Source organism: Phoxinus phoxinus (assembly GCF_949152265.1).
Source record: "Phoxinus phoxinus genome assembly, chromosome: 23".
Classification (NCBI taxonomy): Eukaryota; Metazoa; Chordata; class Actinopteri; order Cypriniformes; family Leuciscidae; genus Phoxinus; species Phoxinus phoxinus.
The window spans coordinates 3218784-3241555 of NC_136898.1; the positions used below are offsets into that span (position 1 = coordinate 3218784).

The 22772-nt window shown below is 36.6% G+C and overlaps 2 protein-coding genes across 2 annotated transcripts; one reads left to right on the top strand and one right to left on the bottom strand.

The window, feature by feature from the left end:
* Positions 1-640: 640 nt before the first annotated feature.
* brap (BRCA1 associated protein) lies at positions 641-15489 on the bottom strand. The gene is made up of 12 exons (XM_079599147.1): positions 15176-15489; positions 14422-14589; positions 13353-13536; positions 12500-12689; positions 10412-10525; positions 9936-10084; positions 6539-6614; positions 5251-5389; positions 3651-3760; positions 3265-3354; positions 3052-3155; positions 641-2292 (listed from the first exon to the last, which is right to left on the bottom strand). The coding sequence occupies exons 1-12, from the start codon at positions 15252-15254 to the stop codon at positions 1926-1928; spliced, it is 1770 nt and encodes a 589-aa protein (XP_079455273.1). The 5' UTR covers positions 15255-15489; the 3' UTR covers positions 641-1925.
* On the top strand, positions 14784-22472 carry tor4aa (torsin family 4, member Aa). Its single transcript, XM_079599161.1, has 4 exons — positions 14784-14814; positions 16422-16510; positions 18255-18487; positions 20590-22472. The coding sequence occupies exon 4, from the start codon at positions 20590-20592 to the stop codon at positions 21817-21819; it is 1230 nt and encodes a 409-aa protein (XP_079455287.1). The 5' UTR covers positions 14784-14814; positions 16422-16510; positions 18255-18487; the 3' UTR covers positions 21820-22472.
* Positions 22473-22772: the final 300 nt, after the last annotated feature.

A 22772-nucleotide genomic window follows, 5' to 3' on the forward strand; every position in this document is an offset into this window, starting at 1 on the left:
AATAAACCTGCTGCTGTCTGCAACTTTAATGTTAATCAAAGAACAATCACTCATTGCTCTTGACTGAATAATTTTTGTAACAATAATTAATCTGTTTCATGGCTGGTAAAAAAAAAAAAAAAGTCACTAGCCAATGGCAGGTGTGGCAAAAAGTTAGTTTTAGGCCCTGGCAATAAATAACGTTATGTCAGTGTTTCCCAGACGGGGTTTGTGAGATTAATGAAAAGCTATTAATTCAATCATAAAAAATGAAAACTAAGTAAAACACTTACTAAAAAAAATGCTTTTAAATATTTTGTTTACCTGCATTAACCATCATCAGAGATCCGTGAACTTAATTGTATTATTATAATCATCATCATTATTGTCCTAACTTATTTACTTTTAAATCTCATGGGGTTCTTTTAGTAAATATATTAGGGCAAAGAGGTTCAGCTAACAAACAAAAATTACGTGACTTTGAATATGTTTGAAAGACAAAAGCCTTTTAGAGAGAGTAATGCATGTCTAAATGACTTACTATTGGTGATTTTTTTCACCTGTCAGTCACTGTTTGCAGATACTAGATGGATTAGTAATACAGTCTCAAAATTGACAGTGACTTCTCTTATAAAGTTTTTTTTTTTTTTTTTTTACTCCAAATAGGCTATAGCCCACTCTGAAATAAAAAATGTTATAGCAACAAGCCATTTCCTCACAAAAGTAGTTTATTTAGCGTTGCGAAGACGTTTCTCCATTGACACCCATTCAAAAAAAATGGCATTTTGTCTTAATCACCACACAGGCCTCAATTATGTGATATAAATAAGGAATACCTATATTTCTTGTGCAGCGTGTGATGTGATGGAAAGCGAAGACTGACACAAGCAAGTGCTTTTATTTGTAGCTTTAACAGTTTGACAATCACACATATTTAGTTTGAGGCTTGTTAGATTTGTCCTGTCAGAAGGTATTAATACACCAATCCCACGCATCTGTAACTGAGAAGTAGGGTGTGGAAACCAATACAATGGATCAATACAAAGAGTGACTGTTTAACTTTCTAAAAATAAGTGGGTGTGTGTGTTGGATAGTAAGCGTGCATCTGTGAACCAAATATGCAAACATCAAGCGTTCCCACGGAGCGGACGAGCCTCGCACTACAAAGACATCGTGGTTTCGGGTTACGATACCACACCTGTGATGAAGATGATGATGATGATAATACTGCGCGCAATGTGCTTTGTTGGTGTGAATCTCGTGAAAAATGTCATATTTCAGATTGAATCAAAAGAAAAAATTAAGAAATTATATTTTGCATAAACTAAATGCAGCCTGGGTATTATTTTCATGATCACCTCCTAAATTCTCACTGTAAAAACATTTAATTTGAATTACTGTAATGCAAAAAGTGCTTAAGTGTTTATACACCACTATAGTATTTATTTCACCACTAAAATAGCATTACAGATTTTTTTTTTCCGTTTTTTTGATTTAGTGCAATAAAATATACTAACAGAAATGGGTTTTGAGATGAGATGCATTACAGGAAAATGTAATTGTAAATGTTTTCCTCTCCAAGTGAAACATGAGCAGACCAGGTTTTCATGAGACTCATCTGTCAGAAGCAATCAGAAAGCAATATTCAGTAATTTATACAAACATAAAGTAAAACCAAACAATGAATAAACTTTCAGAGTTATCAGCACGCTTTCATGAATCTTGACATCATCCAGCTGAGGACACTAAAACAATACGAAAATAAAAAAAACAGCACTTCGTTTTTTCGTATAAAAAGCTCCATGTCTAAGCAGCACTGGTGTCCTCGCGTGAGATATTAATGAACAAACTGTAATATATTAGAGCCTCTAACGAGGATTATTCAGAGCAGCCTGTGCAACATCTTTCCTCCATCCGTTAAGCACTGAATACACTTTTGTCTTTGGCTACTTTCCCCTCTTGTATCGTCCTTTCCGGCCGAGTTTGCCCGAGCCGTGTGCCGAGGGCCCGGGCTGTGGGGGGGCAGGGGCCGCGGCGATGTTGATCTGGCCCTCTTGTATCTCCTGCCGGGTGTCTGCAGGCATGCGGTCGATCTGCTGCTGCGTCTCCAGGTAGAACATGACGTCCCGCAGCTGCTCCTGAAGCTCGGCGATCTGGCCTTCCTTATTGGCTGCGGTCTCGTGACTCCGCCTCTCCTCCTCCTGCAGCTGCGCCTGGAGCTGCGTCTGATTGGCTCGCAGGCATCGGTTCATCTCCTGCTCCTCACGCAGCTCTTGACTGATCTTCACCACTTTGTTATTCAGCTGGGAACATCTGCACAGAAAAACAGCACAAAAAGACTGTCAATGGCGTATTATACTATAAAAACGTCATTTTAAATATTAAAATGATGAACAGGCATTGTGGGTAACTCGATTTTCACAAATTTAACATGGTAGTTTCCTCCAAAAATAATATTTACAACAATTAATAACTTTTACTTTCATTAATAAAAAATATATATATTTTAAAATAAATCAAATCTTCCACTGTTTGAAATCGCATTCATATTTTTATGTATTATTATAAGTGCTGTCATATCGATTAATCACAATTTAATCAAAACACAAATGTATAAAAATATATATGTACAAACTTCTATGTTAGATGCAATTAATCCGTTTATTTAATTATTATTGTAGAAGAGACATTAACTTGACTATATTTACCATGCAAGTTTTATTGTAGTATTATAGAGATACTATCATAGTTTTTTATTCATATTTTGAATTAGATATTTGTATTTTTTCCAGTAATTATAGTATTTTTGTGATTTTTTAAATTTATTTTTGTTTGTTTATTTATACATTTCTATACAGATTTTATTTAAGTTTGAGTGAGAAATGTTGCCTTGCAACCTAGCAGAAATTAAATAAATAAATTCAGTTTGTTTCTTTATATTGAGTAATAACGTTTTTGGTTAACTATAATAACCCTGTTACCATGGTAATTATTTGTCAGGCCTATAATAAGAGACCTAAATGTTTTGCATGATAATGATGTGAGATTCAGCTGAAGGATCGAGTAAACTACTTCTTCTCGATGGATTGTTTTTCTTTGATGAGTTCGTTCAGTTTCCGCTCCAAACTGTCACACTTGTCGATCGTCTCCTTGAATTTGGCCTTCATGTTGTTGATCTAAAACACACACACACACACACACACACATAGAGAAGCTGCTTCACGAGTTCATCTGAGTTCGAGCAGATGAGTATGGATCTGTTGTTGTAAACGGTCCCGTTCTCACCTCCTCCGCTGTGTCTTTCTCCAGATGAACGATCTTATTCTCCCAGTAAATGCGCTGAGAATCCAGCTGGCTGGTTAATAAATATGAATACTATCGAAAAAAGATATTAAAAAACATTATAAAAGGAGACAGAAGAGTATCCAACACAATCCAACTTTCCACACATACACAGAAAACACACACTCTTGAATATGTGGTTTATGAACATACAACATAACGGTTTTTATACTGTACACAAACTGTATATCCTCTGCCGTGACACTAACCCTATGTCTTTTAAGCCATCTGGTTTACACAGGAAGTGTCCGCATAAACCATGTTTATGTTGTAATACCCATGTCATTACACACATTATAAACCATATATACAAGAACACACACACACACCTCGAGCTGCAGCGCATCGATCTTCTCATCCTGACACGTGTCTCCTTCACACTCGTACTGCACCATCTTCCCGTCTGTTTTACTGGCAACAAGCCGGTGAACGTAGTTATCTGATAAACACAGAATATTCAGAAAATATGTTGTTGATGATTACATGTAAAAATGTTTCAAATTTTAAATTACATTAAAAGAGGATTCAAGTGAACATGAAACAACATTCAATGCATTTCACTTCCACATAATTTTGAGTGAAATATTAAAGTCGACCTAAATGCCCTTTTTCAAAGTCTTGATCTTGTGTTTGGTCTCCACTAGAACAGGTTTTCCTGCTTGAATGTTGATTATTTTCCTCATATTCTCCATTGTTGCGGCTCCTCTCTTCCCAGTCTGTCAGTAACGCTCTGTTTAGTTCCTGTCTCTATGAAGCCCCTCCTTCTGAAAAGCACACTGTGCTCTGATTGGTCGGCAGGATCAGTGTGTTGTGATTGGTCGAGCGCTTCAAGTGTGTTTGGGAAATGTCCCACCCCTTACCATAACCGCCAGTTTAACACACTACTAACTAACTCAACCAGGCCCCGCCCCTTTATTATGCGAATGAATTAATTAAATGAGGAATATTGTGACGTGTTCGTTCCCGGAAGAAACTCAAGACTACAATGGAGGCGTGTCAGGAGTTCAGAAACACTGACACTGATATATAGAGAAGAACTTTGCAGAGCTTTTTCATGTTCACACAGCAACATTACACACTAAAGAAAGATGAACATGTAAAAAGCATAATAGGGCCCCTTTAATATGATTTTTTAGCAATACATTGTAGGGGGAATTTGATTTAATCCAGTTATAAAAGTACAAAATTAAGTTTAAATATAAAAAGTTTCTAATTCTAAGGCCGTGTGTCCACCAAAGCGGTTTTTTTTTTCCTGTGGCTAGCATATTTTATCCAATTGTTTTCAATGGGAACACCACGTTTTTAAAAAGGCAGGAGCGTGACGAGGTGTTGAGCGTCTATTTCACGCTGAAGCGCTGATTAGCGCGTTTTTTACCGGTCGCCGAGAGCTAGAGAATGGTCAACATTTTAGATCAAAAACAGCGCTCATCACTGACACTTTTTACCCAGCCGTCCAATCACAGTGGAGAAGAGGCGGGACTAATACCACACCGACCAACCGCCACATTCTGCTTGTACAACGTCAACAGACGACAACAACAAGCAAAATAACGGAACAAAATTATTTAAATCAAGAGCCAGAGCAAATACTTTACATTGTATTGAAATTTTATATAGAAACAACAGAAATAAACTATCTGTGAAATGAGATGCTAATAACACTACGGACATTACTGTACGTATCATAGCAAGCAAAGCGCCTCAACTGAAAACACTGCGCTGCCAAAACGCTCTCAAGCGCCCAAAGCTAGGCTAAAAGACGCTTCGGTGGACACGCGGACTAATGGCTAATCTGATTGGACGAGGATGTAAAATCACTGTTATTTTCAAACATGTGACTGCACATCAATTAAATAATGTATTATTGATTTATTGCTAGCCACTTATGAATCTGTGGGATCTTTATTCCTGATGTGGGACGTCACACACCTCCAGCGTAGTCCCAGACCCTGTGATTGGTCAGCTGCATGGCGTAAGTGTGCTGCGTTTCCTCGAAGTGCTTGTAGGCATGGCGACTAATGTAGCGTCCGCAGCCGATGTGACCGCAGATAAGACAGATCCACAGGTTCTGGGAGAGATCAGCACATGTACATCTCACATATAATACAAGCAGGGTTATTATCGGTAACTAAAAAAATTAGAAACATTTCTGTTCATTGAAATCAAGCTGAAATAAAATATGAATATTAGAAAATGTGAAATGTTGCCTTGGCAATAAACTGAAATAATATTATAATTATTACCTGAAAAAAAAAAAAAAAAACTAAATAGCAATATTAAAAATAAAAAAAACATTATATCTAAAAATAATATTATATTAAATATAATATTCAAATATTATATTAAATATTTAAAGAAAAAATTAAAACAAATAAAAATGACAAAACGAACTGACTAAACAATTTACTAAAATAAACATGAAACTATGTTATATAACAAAAAACTATACAAATAAAGGATACTTAAAAACAACAATAAAAGTGAAATAAAAAATAAAGTAACATCTGTATGCGCAAGATAGACTGCAATTAACAATTATTTTGATAATCAATTAATATGACTGATTAATTGAATTTAAAAAACGAATTTAGTTTTTTTTTTGTATTTTATGATTTAAAACAAATTGGTCACACTTTACAATAAGGTTTCTTAGTTAACTACATTAGTTAACATGAACGAACAATGAACACTACTTCTAAATCGTTTATTAACATTACTGTTAATCTCTACATTTATTTACTAACACATTTTTAAGATGAAAAGTTGTATCGATTAACATTAGTTATTAATGCAGGGATGCCTCGCTCACTGTTAGTTCATGATAGTTAATGCATTCACTAATGTTAATAAGTTATTCCATCCATACAGTGTGCAAATAATAATGTATATATGTTGGTTTTATGCATAATTTATGTGCAAAAAAAGGATAAATTAAAAACATCACATTTTAAAACTTGCCCACTATGATAAATTAAAACATAAGCACTGACTAAACGTATGGCCCATTACAACAGTGCCTTTATATTTACTGCTGTCATAAAAATACAATAATGTCCAACAAAATGCATATTTAACACTATAATAAGCGCTCATACTCACACTTTTGCTAAGTATTCCCATGTTTAGGATAAGTTCAAATGCATTCTGACCACAGAAATGTGTCCCGTACATGCAGGATTAATGTGATTTTCTGGATTAGTTGTTGCTGGTGTGTTACCTCTTGCACTCCACACTCGAAACACTTGTTTTCCTCCACGGGTTCAGGAGTCTGACAGTATCTGCACACCGGACACCTGAGGGACAGCAGACACGTACACCAGCCGTCAAAATCACCGTTTCCTTTCTTCAGAAACATCTCAGATTCATTGGTGCAGGAAATGTTTAAAGAAACACTCCACTTTGTTTTTGGAAATAGGCTCATTTTCCAGCTCCTCTAGAGTTAAACAGTTTTACCGTTCTCGAATCCATTCAGCCGATCTCCGGGTCTGGCGCTAGCACTTTTAGCATAGCTTAGCATAGATCATTGAATCTGATTAGACCGTTAGCATCTCTCTCAAAAAAATTACCAAAGAGTTTTGATATTTTTCCTATTTATAACTTGACTCTTCTGTAGTTACATCGTGTACTAAGACCGACAGAAAATGAAAAGTTGCGAAAATTTTCTAGGCCGATATGACTAGGAACTATTCTCTCATTCCTGCGTAATAATCCAGGATCTGCTGCCGTTCCTTTAAGAATAATATTTAATAGACAAATTTCAGGATAACATTTTTATTCACATGCCTGTGATTTGATTTTTGATCTTGATTCAATTCGATATTCATTTGGATATATATTTCAGGTACAGTAACATGTACATTTTTCTCAAGGACAAAAATCTCTTTCAACTAATGTTATTAACTATACAGAACCCGTCATTTGGTTTGTTGCTTTATTATTATAATATACTATAGGTTGTTATATATTATAATAATGGTGATTTGTATACAAATATTTAAATTGCACATAAGGCAGTTTTTATAATAATAACAACTTTTTAATAATATAATTGTTTCTTCACCAATTCATTTATTTATTTATTTTACATTTTAAAACCTGTTTAAATTATGGATTTATTTATTTAAAAATATAGTAGTGGTCAAAAGTGATTAAACCATCAAAATATGAGAAAAATATTTTTAGATTTTAAAAATATTTTAAATAAGGGGAAAGAACATTGTATCTGTCAAAATTATTTGGCAAACTCCATCTACAGGTTTTATTTTACTAAAAAGATGCATAGAAAAAGACAAAAAGCATACATTGACTTCAACATAATCCGTTATTAATATTTTGTTGGTTCTCTCTTGTTTTTGCGCGTTCATAATTTCTTTGTACGACAGTCTGTCCAAAATTTATGTCGACACAATTTCATTGCATTATATCAAATAAAACAATCGACTTCAAGCACAACTACGCAATATGCTTAACAGATTTTTAATAATATTTGAATAAAATGTGATGTAAATTTTCCTAGGCTTGACATCACTTTTGTACACGACTGTAGAATGAATATTGAAGGACAGGTTAAGTAAAAAATATGATAAATGTGTAATAAAAGTAAAGCTTGTTGTGATTTATTGGATGGCAGGCGCTACAAAGTTTTGTTCATTCATCAACTAAAAAAAAGCATAGACTAAAATATTCTTGGGATTTAAGAATCGATATCGGTTCATCAAAATGAGGAACGGTAAATCGATACTTTCAACCCAGCCCTAATATTTAATATATGTGTAACAGTGTGTGTTAGGGAGTCTGTTCACGTCAATAACTCATTGTAAAAGCATTAGTAATAGTGATGCATGCATTAACAAACACCACTAATAATATCTTGACCGTACCGTACATTTCATGCCCAATCACAGTCTAATATTACATAATTTCCCTCTGAATATAATTTCTCTCAGAAATACACTGGTTAAATGTGTCGTACGTGTCAATTCATGTGTGTACACACTTAAACCTGAAACCAAACCAGCGGTTTGCACTCTTATTGTGCACATCATGGCATGTGACATTGTGACTTTCATCTCACAGGTCAGAGGTCAACTATGACAATCACACACACAAACACAACAGCAACAAGAATAGAGAACAGCCCAGCAAACCTTTCTCACATGTCAGTGATGAACCAGGACGAAGAGGTTAAAAGTGACGCCCGTAAATAACAGAAGACAATGAAATATGAGAGTAAACACATGTCAGAGGAGAAGAATGAGTCAGGAGGAGAAGGGTGTGGATGAAATACGTCAAGTCAACTAAATAAACGGGAAAAATACTCTCAAACGTCTCAAAGTTACTATAAAGTCTACTTCATTTAATACAATTTATTATTATTTTTTATTTTATTTTATAACGGAGTGTTTAGGTAATTAAATGTAAAATAACATTTTTATTTTAAATTAAAAACATAAAATTTGATTATAGTCAAAAGTCTCTATAAAGTCTACTTCATTTAATACAATTAATAATAATTATTATTTTTTATTTTATTTTATAACGGAGTGTTTAGGTAATTAAATGTAAAAAAACATTTTAATTTTAAATTAAAAACATTCAATTTGATTTAAGTCAAATGTCTCAAAGTTATTATAAAGTTGATTTAATTTAATAAAATCATTTATAACAATTATAACGTTTTTTATATCTTTTTGTTAACAATAAATGTAAAATTAAATTACAATTTTACATTAAAAACATAAAATTTGATTTGAGTCAAATGTCAAATATATTTATTTCGAACAAAAATAAATAAATAAAATATAAAAATACAATAAGTGTGTTGCAACATACTAAAGGAAGAAACAATATCTATAACATCTTATAAACCATAATTGCAACATGTCCGAAAAGGAACGGGATAGCAGAAGATACTGAATTTTCTTAATTTAATGTAATAAAATAATAATTTATAATAATAATAATACATTTTATTTCATAACTCGGTGTTGACAATGAAATGTAAAGTAAAATTTTAATTTAAAACATTGAATTTTATTTAAGTCAAATGTCTCATAAAGTTACTATAAAGTTAACTTAATTAAATTAAATTAAATACTTTATAACAATAATAAAGATTTTTTTTATAACTGTTAACAATTAAATGTAAAATAAAAATAATTTTAAATGAAAAACATTACATTTTAAGTCAAATGTCTTAAAGTTACTATAAAGTTTACTTATTTGAATAAAATAATAATTAGTAATAACAAAGTTATTTTACTTTATAACGTATTGATAACAATTAAATGTAAAACAAACTAAAAAAATTTATGTAATTTTTTTAAATTGTATTCAAGTCATAAAACTACATTCAAACTTTTAATTTCCATAATTTGACATCTTGTGAGTGAAATATTCAGCAATAAATAATGTAGGACGGGACTTGATTTTATCCAGTAGGATTGAAATTGATAATAATATTTCATATTAATTTTCCCAACACACACAGCCTTGGATACATCACCAGAAAGGTTCAAAAATAAAAATTGTATGAATCTTTAGAATAATCTGCATAACTGAGTTTTGCTGTGCTGTTGACTCTCAAGGCAGTGGTTGTGAATGGCAGCACTCACGTGGCATCCTCCCATCTCTGCAGACACTGGCTGTGGAAGCTGTGGTTACACAGGGTGGTCAACACACCGTTCACGGACTCGTCCATGCGCTCCAAACACACCGTGCACTTGGGCAGCTCGGTCAGATCCATCACGGGTAAACTGGCACCCTGGTTTATAATGAAGAGTTTGAGATCATTCAAAACAGTCCAGAACGCTGCCGCTATTGTTGTGCATGTAAATCAGTGCTGGAAACATGACGTGTGTGTGTGTGTGTGTTTTTAAACAAACAGCTAGTCATCAACAACAAAAAGTTAATCCTGGTCACTCAAGCAATGCATTGGCCAACAATAGTGTTCAACAAGAGTCGAAAAGTCAAAAAAAAAATTAGATTACCAAGTATAGTAACACTTTTGTTTGTTCGGATCACAACAATTGCTTTCTTTAGTAAACAGCGCGCGCACACACACACACACACACACACACCCTAGCCGTACCTCTTCAGATTTGATGACTTCTGCCCTCTCCACATAGACTAACTGGCACACCGCATCCTCAATGGAGTTGAACTGACGGCCGTTGCTTGTTGTGTAGAAGCTGTCGGCATCGGCCTAAAGAAATTAAAAAACAACCAAACTCGTGAAACTTTAAACATCAACAAACTTCAGCAAGCTAATTTGCATGAGGTGATTTTGCAAATCATGTGGAAAAAATGTGTCTACATTTTTATCTTCATGTTTTTAAAGTCCCTCTGCAGTCAATCATTTTATCCCTAAAAAATAATTTTTGATCATCAAAATTACATTCTTCTGTGGAAAAAAATCTTCATGCCTTAAAGTAGCTTGAATGAACTTTACACCCTTGCTTAATTTAGTATACGTGGGTGAATTACCCCCGCCTCCGCTCACTCACTGTAGTAAACGCTACACGATGGCAAGTGGAAATACTGGTTTAATTCAGACATACATGTTTGAACTAGAAACTGATTCAGAAGAAGAATAGTGAATTATACAAGCTCTACGAGTTCATGCACTGTATCAGAATGCTAATGCGTTTTATGCTATATTCGGTTTCGGTTGGAATATATTATGGAGGGCAGAAAACAGAAATGTCTTCGATGGCATCATGTTTTAGACAGTGTTCAGTGTCAGTTACACATGTCAGCTGTGGACACTAGCTCTGGACTGACAATATTACTTTCTCGATTTTAATCGGTAATATGATTTTTTTTCATATGATGTTTGTGTGTGTGTGTGTGTGTGTGTGTTAAGAAATGTTTGAGTTTTATTTTTTAAGGTCAAGAAATACAAAAATACACACATTTTGAACAGCATTTTGCTAAATATATGCATTGCGTATTAGTGATACATTATTTAATAAATCAAGTTATTACAGTTTATTGTTGTTTAAATGTTTATATTTCACCAACAAAATTGAGTAGAAACTATTATTAAAAAGTGTATATATAAACTGCCAACTCAATTTTAGCAATTTGATTAGTTTGATTAATTAATTGATTATTTATTTTCGGTTTTGGTTTTCGGTCAAGGGCATTCAGTGCATCACTAGTGTTGACTGATAAATTTGCACATGGTTTGTTTTAAAAGCATATTGGATGGATGGATGGATGGATGGATGGATGGATGGATGGATGGATGGATGGATGGATGGATGGATGGATGGATGGAGGGATGGATGGATGGAGGAATGGATGGAACAATTGATAGAACGATAGATGAATTGAGAAATGGACGGATAGATAGGTGGATGGGTGGATAGGTTGATTGATCGGATGATGGATGGATGGGTGGATGGATGGATAGATGATTGATGGATGGGTGGATGGATAGGTGGATGGATAGGTAGATGGATGGATAGATGATGGATGGATGGATGGATGGATAGATGATTGATGGATGGATAGGTGGATGGATGGATGGATAGGTGGATGGATGGATGGATGGATGGATGGATGATCGATTGTTAGAACAATAGGTGGATGGATGGATGGATGGATAGGTGGATGGATGGATGGATGGATAGGTGGATGGATGGATGGATGGATGATCGATTGTTAGAACAATAGGTGGATGGATGGATGGATGGATAGGTGGATGGATGGATGGATGGATGGATGGATGGATGGATGGATGGATGGATGGATGGATGGGTGGATGGATGGGTGGATGGATGGGTGGATGGATGGATGGATGGATTGATGGATAGGTGATTGATGGATGGATGGGTGGGTGGATGGATAGGTGGATGGATGGATGGATGGATGGATGGATGGATGGATGGATGATCGATTGTTAGAACAATAGGTGGATGAATGGATGGATGGATGGATGGGTGGATGGATGGATAGGTGGATGGATGGATGGATGGGTGGATGGATGGATGGGTGGATGGATAGGTGGATGGATGGATGGGTGGGTGGGTGGGTGGATGGATGGATGGGTGGGTGGGTGGATGGATGGATGGGTGGATGGATGGATGGATAGATGGATGGATGGGTGGATGGATGGATGGATGGATGGGTGGATGGATGGATGGATGGATGGATGGATGGATGGATGACTCGCCTGTCTCCTGAACTTGACCAACACCATGTACTGGTTGGGCGTGGAGTCTCGGATAATCTTCATGTGCTCCATGACATCATTGAAGGGAGCCACAAACCTCATGAGGTCATGGCTGGTCATGGTGGTCGGGACAGTGAGAACACACAGCATCGCACTGCGCCTCACGTCCTCCGTGAGTGACGTCATCTTACTGTCCACACAACATCACACGAAACCAAGTCAACAATGCAACAAAGTGTCTATTATATAAACGTATACACAACAAATTGAGGTACCATGTAAATAATACGGTCTATATAAAAAGTACTGTAGTACAGTAGAGAGTATTACTATTAGCATAGATAAAGAGAACCATAGATAGATAGATAGATAGATGGATGGATGGATGGATGGATATACGGACAGGTGATAGATAGATAGATAGATAGATAGATAGATAGATAGATAGATAGATAGATAGATAGATAGATAGATAGATAGATAGATAGATAGATAGATAGATAGATAGATAGATAGAAAGACAGACAGACAGACAGACAATGGATGGATGGATGGATGGATGGATGGATGGATGGATGGATGGATGGATGGATGGATATACGGACAGGTGATAGATAGATAGATAGATAGATAGATAGATAGATAGATAGATAGATAGATAGATAGATAGATAGATAGATAGATAGATAGATAGATAGATAGATAGATAGATAGATGATGGATGGATAGATAGATGATGGATGGATATACGGACAGGTGATAGATAGATAGATAGATAGATAGATAGATAGATAGATAGATAGATAGATAGATAGATAGATAGATAGATAGATAGATAGATAGATAGACTAACTTAGTCTTGTAGAGGTGCATGATGCCGTGGACGATCTCCACTGACGGGTTCCCGCTGAAGAAGGAGATCTGATCCGGAAGCTGTTTGGAGGGAGAGTCTGGTGTCGTGCTCTCGTTCGTCTCGTCTTTAGCATCTTCGTTTGCGTCTCCGGTGGACTTCAGATCTTCTTTCCCTTCCTCAACTCCTGATGGAAGAAAACACAGTCCGTTTACTCACTAACAGACCGGGGATGGAGTAGTGAGTTTGACATGTGATTAAACTCTGTTCTGTGGGGGTTTTAGGGGAAAATCGGGTCCATCGGAGACGTCCAATAGATTACCACAGACACAGTGTGATCACCATGGGGAAATCTCAGAGTAAAACTGGGCGTTGTGAAAAATATGATACACTGGTGTTTTGCCAGATCAGAAGTTTATCTATGCATCATCTTTTTACTCTTTGAAAAATGCGATATGCGATAATAACTCATTAAATAATGCGATATTTGATACGATATTGCTTAAAGTGAGTAAAATAAACTTAAATGATTGACGCGTTTCATTCTTTTTGTGACAAGAAAACATCTCTACAGCTTCTGAAAGTGAACAGCAGTGTTTTACTGTAGCATAAGAAGTGTTATTTTAACATCGGTGTAAACCTCGGGGTTCAGGAAGGCCTACATTAGGTTTAGTTAACAACAGAAACTGAATAATCAAATGTAAAAATAAAACACTGCTTAGTTTTCACTGTATGAATTAAATATATCCTGATTCTTATTAAAGCTACAAAAGTTATTCAGCCAAGAGCAGCGAGTGATTTTCTCTTCGCCTTATGTTTATGACCCAAATTATTGCAAGCTGTTGCGATATGCATAAAATGATATATACATTTGCAATATTTTGATATATTGTGCAGCCCTACTTTTAATTCACTTTATAACTGTATCATATATCTCTTTTAATTCCTTTTATAACTGTTGATTTCCCTTGCTTTTATTTTGTGATTATTTGAATTCCTTTCTGTGTAAAGCACTCATACAGTGTATGAGATGTGCTATACTGGTGTCAATGGAGGCGAGTAACTCACTGACCTGAAGCTGCGCTGGGCTGGAAGGTCTCGATCACCATGTCGCTCATGACGCGGCTGCCCAGATGCTGGTGGAGGATTGCGGATCGCTCAACATCTGTTCTCCCGTCCAGCGTCCCTCTGGCGGAGACCAGAGCTTTCTCTCTCATCTCATCCTCCGACATCTCTGGGACTGTGGGACACGTGACACCAGTAAAAACCAGCAGCCCGACTCAACATAAAGAGATTCTAGAAACAAGCTCAAACACATGTGTGTGTGTGTGTGTGTGTGTGTCAATGCTCTCTGTGACACTTCATTCTGATGCATCATGGGATAAACATAAAACCAGATAATCATGATATTCAGCATCTTGTCACATGCTTCTCACGTATCTGTGCTATACTCTTATTAGCTCAGGTCAGTGATTCTTCTGCTCTTGATGAATTATAATATATACATTTATATATACATATGCATAGTGTTTATATCTATGTATGCTTTGTGATCGTGTATGTTGTATGATTACACTCATTAGATGGTTATATTTGATATATACCATGTCACTTTAAGAACAATAATATTTACATTGCATTTTCCTTCTTCTAAAATGACCGTGTTAGGCTGTTATACATTCAAAAACATGGTAATACCCTTTTGTATACAACCATAATTGATGATATATGAATATAGCCATCATTCAGTACCACGGTAAACAAAGTAAATAGCATAAATGTATGTAATGTATGCAGTTGTGTAACAGTAAACGAGTGAAACTCACCGGCGCAGTATTGAAAACCCTGCGGGGAATCAGACTGATCGGCGAGCTCGAGTCTGATCACAACCAGAGACACACTCATGTGTTCAGAGGATCAACAACTGCTAATAACAACACGAGCTCATGAAGCACGACACGGAATTAAACGCGAGATATGACCCGTATTAACGGCGTTTTGTCAGAACTATATGCCATAAACGCTGAATAGAATTATGCTTTATTATTAGAAGGATAAACGCCTGAAAACAACAATGACGTTTGATAACGAACGATAAATTACTGCGTTACTTCCGGGGCCAAGAGGATAATTTCAAAACAAAAGCCCTTATATAATTATTGGTAATTTATAATAAGAGACAACCAAGGCTTGTGATTAATATAATGTTAAAAATAATTTCAAATGTGTCATATATCGTGGTATATTTGTGATTATGTTTGAGAACGAAAGATAAATTACTGCGTTTATCCCGGGGGCAAGAGGATCATTTCAAAACAAAAGCCCTCATATAATGTTTGATAATTTATAATAAGAGACAGCTACGATTTGTGAATGAAATAATGGTAATATAGTTTGAACATTTCTCATATATAATGGTATATTTATAATTATGTTGCAATTATTACAATTTATATAATTATTATATTCAATATATTGTCAAAATCAGAATTAGATTTCTTGGCAAGTATCTATACACACAAGAAATTTGTCTTGGTGAAGCTCGGTGAAAATGTCAACAAGTCAGATAATAAAATAGCCTATTCCAAAATAAATTAATATTCTATATACATACAGTTAAAGTCCCCATGAAATCAAGTGATGTTTTTTAGCTTTCAGTATGAACATGTTAGTCTTAAGGTTATCTATAACCTAGTGCTCTCCAAAAAAATGACAAAATTTGCATTTAGAAGATATAAGCATTCAAAACTTTTGGTCTCTCACTTCCGCCAATATGGATCAAGGATTTTGATGACATCACTCTGCACTTCAGGGCTGCGTTCAACAAAAAGTCGCAAAGCGTTTTTTAAACGGAAACGGGGGTGAATTGAACACTCTGTTCTGATGACGCAAGAGTGTTAATACTGTTTAATACGTGTTTAATACGTAAATACGTGTTTAATACTGCAAAATACGCTCTATGTTACAGTCACTGCCCTTGCCATCCAGAATAAAAGAGCACATCTCAGTGAAGGGATTTGTGGAAACTGTGGTTCCTAATTATTGTGATCCAACATTTGCCTCTCATTTCAGGATGAAAAGACAAACATTTCAGGTGAAGGATAATCCACTCCTTACCTCCAAGACTGTGATCTACAGTATATGACCTTATTATTTTTATTGTGAGTATTAGGCTCATCATTATTGCTGATCACTGTTGATATGCTATATTTATACTTTAAAACTCTTACGACAAACATGTCTTCTAATATCTTCAATTGTTGTGTATACTGAGCTGCAGCGGACACATTTGTAAACGACTTTCCTTGGACCCATTGTGCTAGTGCTTTATATACATGTTGCTGCTGATTGGCTGACATTTTTGACACACAAGAGAACAAGAGAAAACGTATCCAAACCCCGTTGCACACCGTTTCCAGGAAACATGTCGTTCAACCCGGAAACCGTAGCAAAGCGTTGCGCTCGGGTTTGAGTTTGAACGTGCCCCAGCTTCTCATCAGATTTTCTGTCCAATCAAATGCTCTCTAAGAATCTGAAGCTCCACTATAAATAGACGCAGAAGCTGCAGCTGAAATCATTTTCTGTTTTCTACATGGTGAACTAGCCTGGCTCCGCCCTCCTACGTAATTCCGCTCAATTTTCATTTTCCTTCAGTACTACGTCTGGGATTGTGGTGTATTCTTGGGTTTTCTCCGGTTAATTTTTTACCGGTCCAATCAGCAAACAGAGGGAGTGGCTGAGAACGATGACGTTGAGGTCGTGCGCTAGTTTGAGTCGTCATACGTCACGACCAAACGTTAGCGATTGGTTATGGCAGATCCAGATTGGCTCTGGGCAGATCCAGATTGGCTCTGGGCAGATCCAATAGTTTTAAACTTCAACAGAGTACCGCCTTCAAGGAAGTTAACGCTTGTCAATGGAGAGAAGCCAGACTCTCTGTACAAATGAAATGGCCAGGCTAATGGTGAACGGCACATAGCACACTATATAGGGGATAGGGAACGATTCAGACAGTGTAAATATGCTTTCTATTGAGTTCTGGTTTCATGTTAGTGTCACGCGAACCGTGTCCAGAGACATGATAGCAAAGAACTAATCATATGCGCGAGTCGGCACAGACCTGCATTTGAACTCTGCACAGAATGCTAAATGTTAAAGCGATATGGAGGAGATTAGGAGGAGAAATGGTTAAAGATTAGAAGGAAACTGCAGCTTTACCGAACTCAACGGCTCTGGCTAAGCTGTGATATAAACTAAAAGATATTGGCTATTTTTAAAAAGGGGAGGAGCTGTTCGATATGTGTCTTCCTGTTTCAGTGGAAATTACAAGGCACTTCAGTGGGACTTTAAATTTAGCCAGTTTAATTTGTACATTTAAGCATTAACACAGCATACAGAAGTATATTGAAAAAAGTATGCTGAAAAAAATGCTTGTAAAAAAGTATCTATAAAAGAATACAATCTAACAGTTTTTTTTTTTTTTTTTTTTTTTACACCGATAGTGAAAAACCACAACACACCGATATGAAAACTCTCATAAAATCTTCACATCTATGATGTTGTGAGGTGTAAAAAAAAAAGTGCTGCTTTATTTGCATATAGTCACATTCTCTGTAAACCACCGGCTCAAACTCCACCCTGCTGAACTCTTTCAAACAGCAGCTCATCTGGGCTGGTTTATATAATGCAAAACCCTCAGCAAATCCTCCACAATGATTCACATAAAAGACATGAAACATACACTCAGCTGCTTACGTAAACCTACACACTTTTTGGAATCAATTACATGTCTTGAATAGTGACTTTCCACCAACAACATTGCAACTACAATTCAATTCAAAAGTTTCTTTCTCTCTCAGATGACGTACAATGAAGTGCAAACATGCTATTTTTAACCCCACAAAGGTGCATCAGAAGGTCTGCTGGTGTCGTGCGTGATGGAGGGACTGGGAGGTGTGGTTTATGGTCTGACTGACTGACAGATAGAGAGGAGGAGCTGAAAGCGTTCGCGTGTTAATGTTCCTCTGGCTGGCTGTGGTGAAGTCGCCTCCTCTCTCCTCTCCTCATCAGTGAAGCTTCTAGAGGAATCTGATATTTCAAGACGACACACCAGCTGTTATTCAAAGTGTTTACTGAAGGTAAGCCAACTCCATTTGTATAATGCATTTACTTCTCAAGTTTTACATCTGTCTTCCTGTTGCATTGATAAATGTTAACCACTGCAGCTGAAGCAACTGTCTCGTCTTGCCGAACTTCCCTTATGTAAGTTGGTCTTTGCAAACGCACTCAAGAGCTGATGGGAGACGTAAACTTGCAGTCTGATCACGCACATATTCTACGAGGCACTTTTTATTACCCTTGTTCTCCTAAAAGGGGTGTGTGTGGAAAGGATTTCCAGGAAGGAAACCATATCTCTTTTTTTTACAGAGGGGATCGTAAAGGAAAAGCAGAATGTGTGGAATGTTGTAGGCTACCTAACGTTTGTGTTTAAATATATTTGAGAGGCTTTCACAAGCGTTTTAAGATTTCTTTCCTTGTTTTGAAGCACACATTTCTGCAGGTTTCATTGAGCGGAGGGGGAAAACAGAGAGCCTCTTAGGAGCAAGAATCTGCTGTTTTTGTCATTTGATACTTTATGGTCAGACAATAGTATGCCTTTTCTGGAAAGTGAGCTGTTTTGTTTTTGTTGCAGATGAAACTTGTTTAAATGGAGTATCATTTGCATGTGTGTAGTTGTAAAAAGCGTTTGACTTTCAGCCACAGGCGAGGTGAATGCAGCTGGAAAATAGTGAATGATATTGCCACAACATGCCTCCATTCTTGCATTAGCTGTTTTGTGGGCAAATGCAAACTGTCAAATGCACCAGAATAAAGGTGCAATATGCATCACAAAGCAGAGGTTGAGAAGCAGAAGCAGAAACAAACGTCTAATTCCTTCTCAATTTTTGTGGCAAGTTTGGTTTGGTCGTGCTCCACACGTGCAATTGGTCAGGGCGCTAAAAAAACTGTGTGCATGTCTTTACAACGAGCAGGTTACATTCAAAGTTGTTCAGGGTCATTCGGGAAACGCGATTATTTTTTAGGTGAACTCAATTAAATTAGCAGCCTTGAACACAGAACACTTTTTTTTCTTTAAAGGCTCCAAAATATGGTTTTCTCAGAAATGCCATTGAAGAACCACGTTGGGTTCCACAAAGAACCTATCAGGGAACCTTTTTTACACTATAAAGACCTTTTGTGGAATAATAAGTTTCCATGAATGCAACCATCCATGCCGATAAAGAACCTTTATTTTTAAAGGTGCAGTAACCAATTTCTGAGAAACGCTATTGAAAGGGAATTGGACAGAATTAATTGCACAACACACTTGTAGCCAATCAGCTGTAGGGGGCGTGTCCACAAGTGATGGGGGAGGAGAGAATGTGATCGAGAAGGAGATTTGAAGAAAGATTGTGGAAAGCGAGATGGCTGAGAGACATTAGGCTTGTTTGAGATGAGCAAAATCTGCACAGACCAGATCACCGGTGATCACCACGAGATGCATGGCGATTAGAAATGTCTCCGAGTGTGGTCCGTCTTGCTCTGATGTCATGCTGACGTGTTTAAAAAAAACTAGCGCTCGCGTCCACCGATTCTCTCCACCGATTGCGTTGATAGCATGATGGGATACGACTTGCTGACGGCACAGCTTAATGCTCATTGGTTTAGACAACCGTGATGTATTGTTCTCTTTTAAAATGTTTGATTTTAAAACTCGATGTTTTATGCGTATAAATTATAAGCGAATATTCCCAAACTTTCTGACAGTGTGATTGGGTTATGTGATGTTATTTTATCAAAATAAATAAAATAAATATATGTCTGTAATCTGTATTAAAGTAAAAATTGATAAACACATATTTGGAATGGAATTAAATAAGTACTTTGTACATATTGCATAGTCCTGCCCCACACTTAAAATTGGTAAATATTGCCATTTTACTGCGGATTGTTGCTAATGGAACAGAAATAAACCTTGAAACTTTTTTTTTTATTATTCAAATAAAAAGTTTAATCAATTGTTCATTATTTGAATGCATATTGCATTGCCACTATTTCCCTGGCTGGAAAATCCTGTAAAAACTAGTCGGCTAAACTAGACGGTGGACATTCAAATCTGTATTTTTTGTTTTTGCATAGTTTACACTCAAATTCTCCTGCTCTCATATAATTTAGTACATTTCTACATTGCTTTCCACAGATGGGAGAACAAGACCCAAGTGACCGGCTGAGAGGGGACCAACCGAAAGAGACGAAGGAAAATGGCACGGGAAGTTTCTCCCAGTTCTCCTCAAGCGTACGCACCATGGTGCGCATTCGCCAGAAGTACTTGGCCATGAAGAAACGGCGTCTGGAGATAGCAGCAGTGTCGTCCCAGAGCTTCGTTTCTTCAAGGTCCACCACCCCAAAGGTTTTCACCTTTGACAATGTTTACGATCCTGTAACCAGCAACCCCGCTTCCCCACGCAAGCGAAAGAAAAAGAAGAAGGGTCGGGTCTTGTATCCGAGCAGCAGTTTGAGAGCCAAACCCACAAAAGAGAGCAGCCGTGCAAAGAACTGCCTGTACTTTTTGTTCATCATTGTCTTTCTACAGATTTACAACGCCATTGAGAACTTGGATGACCACGTGCTCAAATATGATCTAGAAGGCCTGGAGAAGACCGTTAAAAGGGAAGTGTTTGGCCAACAGGAAGTGACAGAGCGACTTCTGGGTCATTTACGTGATTATTTGTCAACTTATGTACACAATAAACCTTTGGTGTTGTCGCTTCATGGACCTACTGGAGTTGGGAAGAGCCACGTTGGGCGATTACTGGCTCAGCATTTCCGCTCAGTTGTTGGCGATGAGTTAGTGCTGCAGTACTTTGTGCTGCACCATTGCCCAACAGATGACGATATCCCACAATGCACCAAATCTCTGGACTCCCACGTCTCTGAAATGGTCACACAAGCTGAGGAAGCGGAGAAGATACCGGTTTTCATCTTCGATGAAGTGGAACACATGCCCAGGGAGTTGCTGGATACGTTACGAGACCTGATTAATTCCCAAAACAACAATGAATACTTAAATGCCATCTACATCCTCATCAGCAACCTGGGACAGGAAGATATCACCAAGTTCGTCCTGCACAACTCTAGCGTCTCTGTCTCTGGGCGTCTGAGCTTGAGTCAGGAACTGACACCTTGGTTACGCAGTTACCTTCAAAGACACCACATGCTATTTTTGGAAGCAGAGCTCCTACCGTTCATGCTTTTGGAGAAGAGCCACGTAATGGATTGTTTTATTGACGAGATGTCCAGGGAAGGATTCTACCCGGATCGACCACATGTAGAAAGACTTGCAGAAGAACTATCGTACTATATAGTTGGCGAACAGGAGTTTTCTCACACCGGATGCAGGCAGGTTGTGGCAAAAGTGAACCTTCTCTGAAACTAAATCTGCCGTGCAGATGAGCAATGTGAGGGACTCTCCCATGATATTTAATTTCAGTGTGTATTCAACATATTTTTTTTGTACATTCAATACTGGTCAAAAGTTTGGGGTCAGTAAGATTTTTTTTAAATGTTTTTAATGAACCTTCTTTGCTCACCAAGGCTGCATTTGTTTGATTAAATATGCAATAAAAACTGTTATATTGTGAAATATTAAAATGTTATTTATTTCTGTCATGGCAAAGCTAAATTTTGTGGAATATAAACAATGAAACCACAAAAAAAAACATGACACCGTTGGATATCATCAGGTTTCTTTGATGAAAGTTCAAAACAAAGACATTTATTTGAAACAAATCTTTTGTACATTTATAAATGTCTTTGTCACTTTTAATACATTATTTAATGTATTAAAAATGTATCAAGTTTTATGTATCCTTGCTGAATAAAATAATTTCTTTCAAGAAAAAAGTACTGATCCCAAACTTTTGAACGGTAATGTATTTGTCCTCATACATTTACTGTGAAGCAGGTCCATGAAACAAGCACAGCTGTAAATAACACAAAACCATATTCAGTCGTTCTTTGTTTATTAGAATTGCTCAATTTCCACTGGAAAAATTAGGTAAAAAGACCAAGAAAATAGTGTGTGTGTGTAAAAAGCAGTTGGTATGTACAATGCATTGATATCTGTGCCCATAGAGAATTTTTATGATCAAATTGCTCTTTTGTACACCAAAAAAGTGGGTTGCTAGCAGCATTTTTCACACAATACAGAGTTGCATACAGAGTTGCTTTCTAACCATAAATAAATGAATGTATAAGAAAGTGTTGCAAGCTCTAAAAAAAACACATGCTGTCTTGTCCGTTTCCTGTAAGTCTTGTCTATGCCTAAAGCTCTATAAGTGCGACGTCACTAATACTTCATCCTGAGAAATAACCTCAACTACC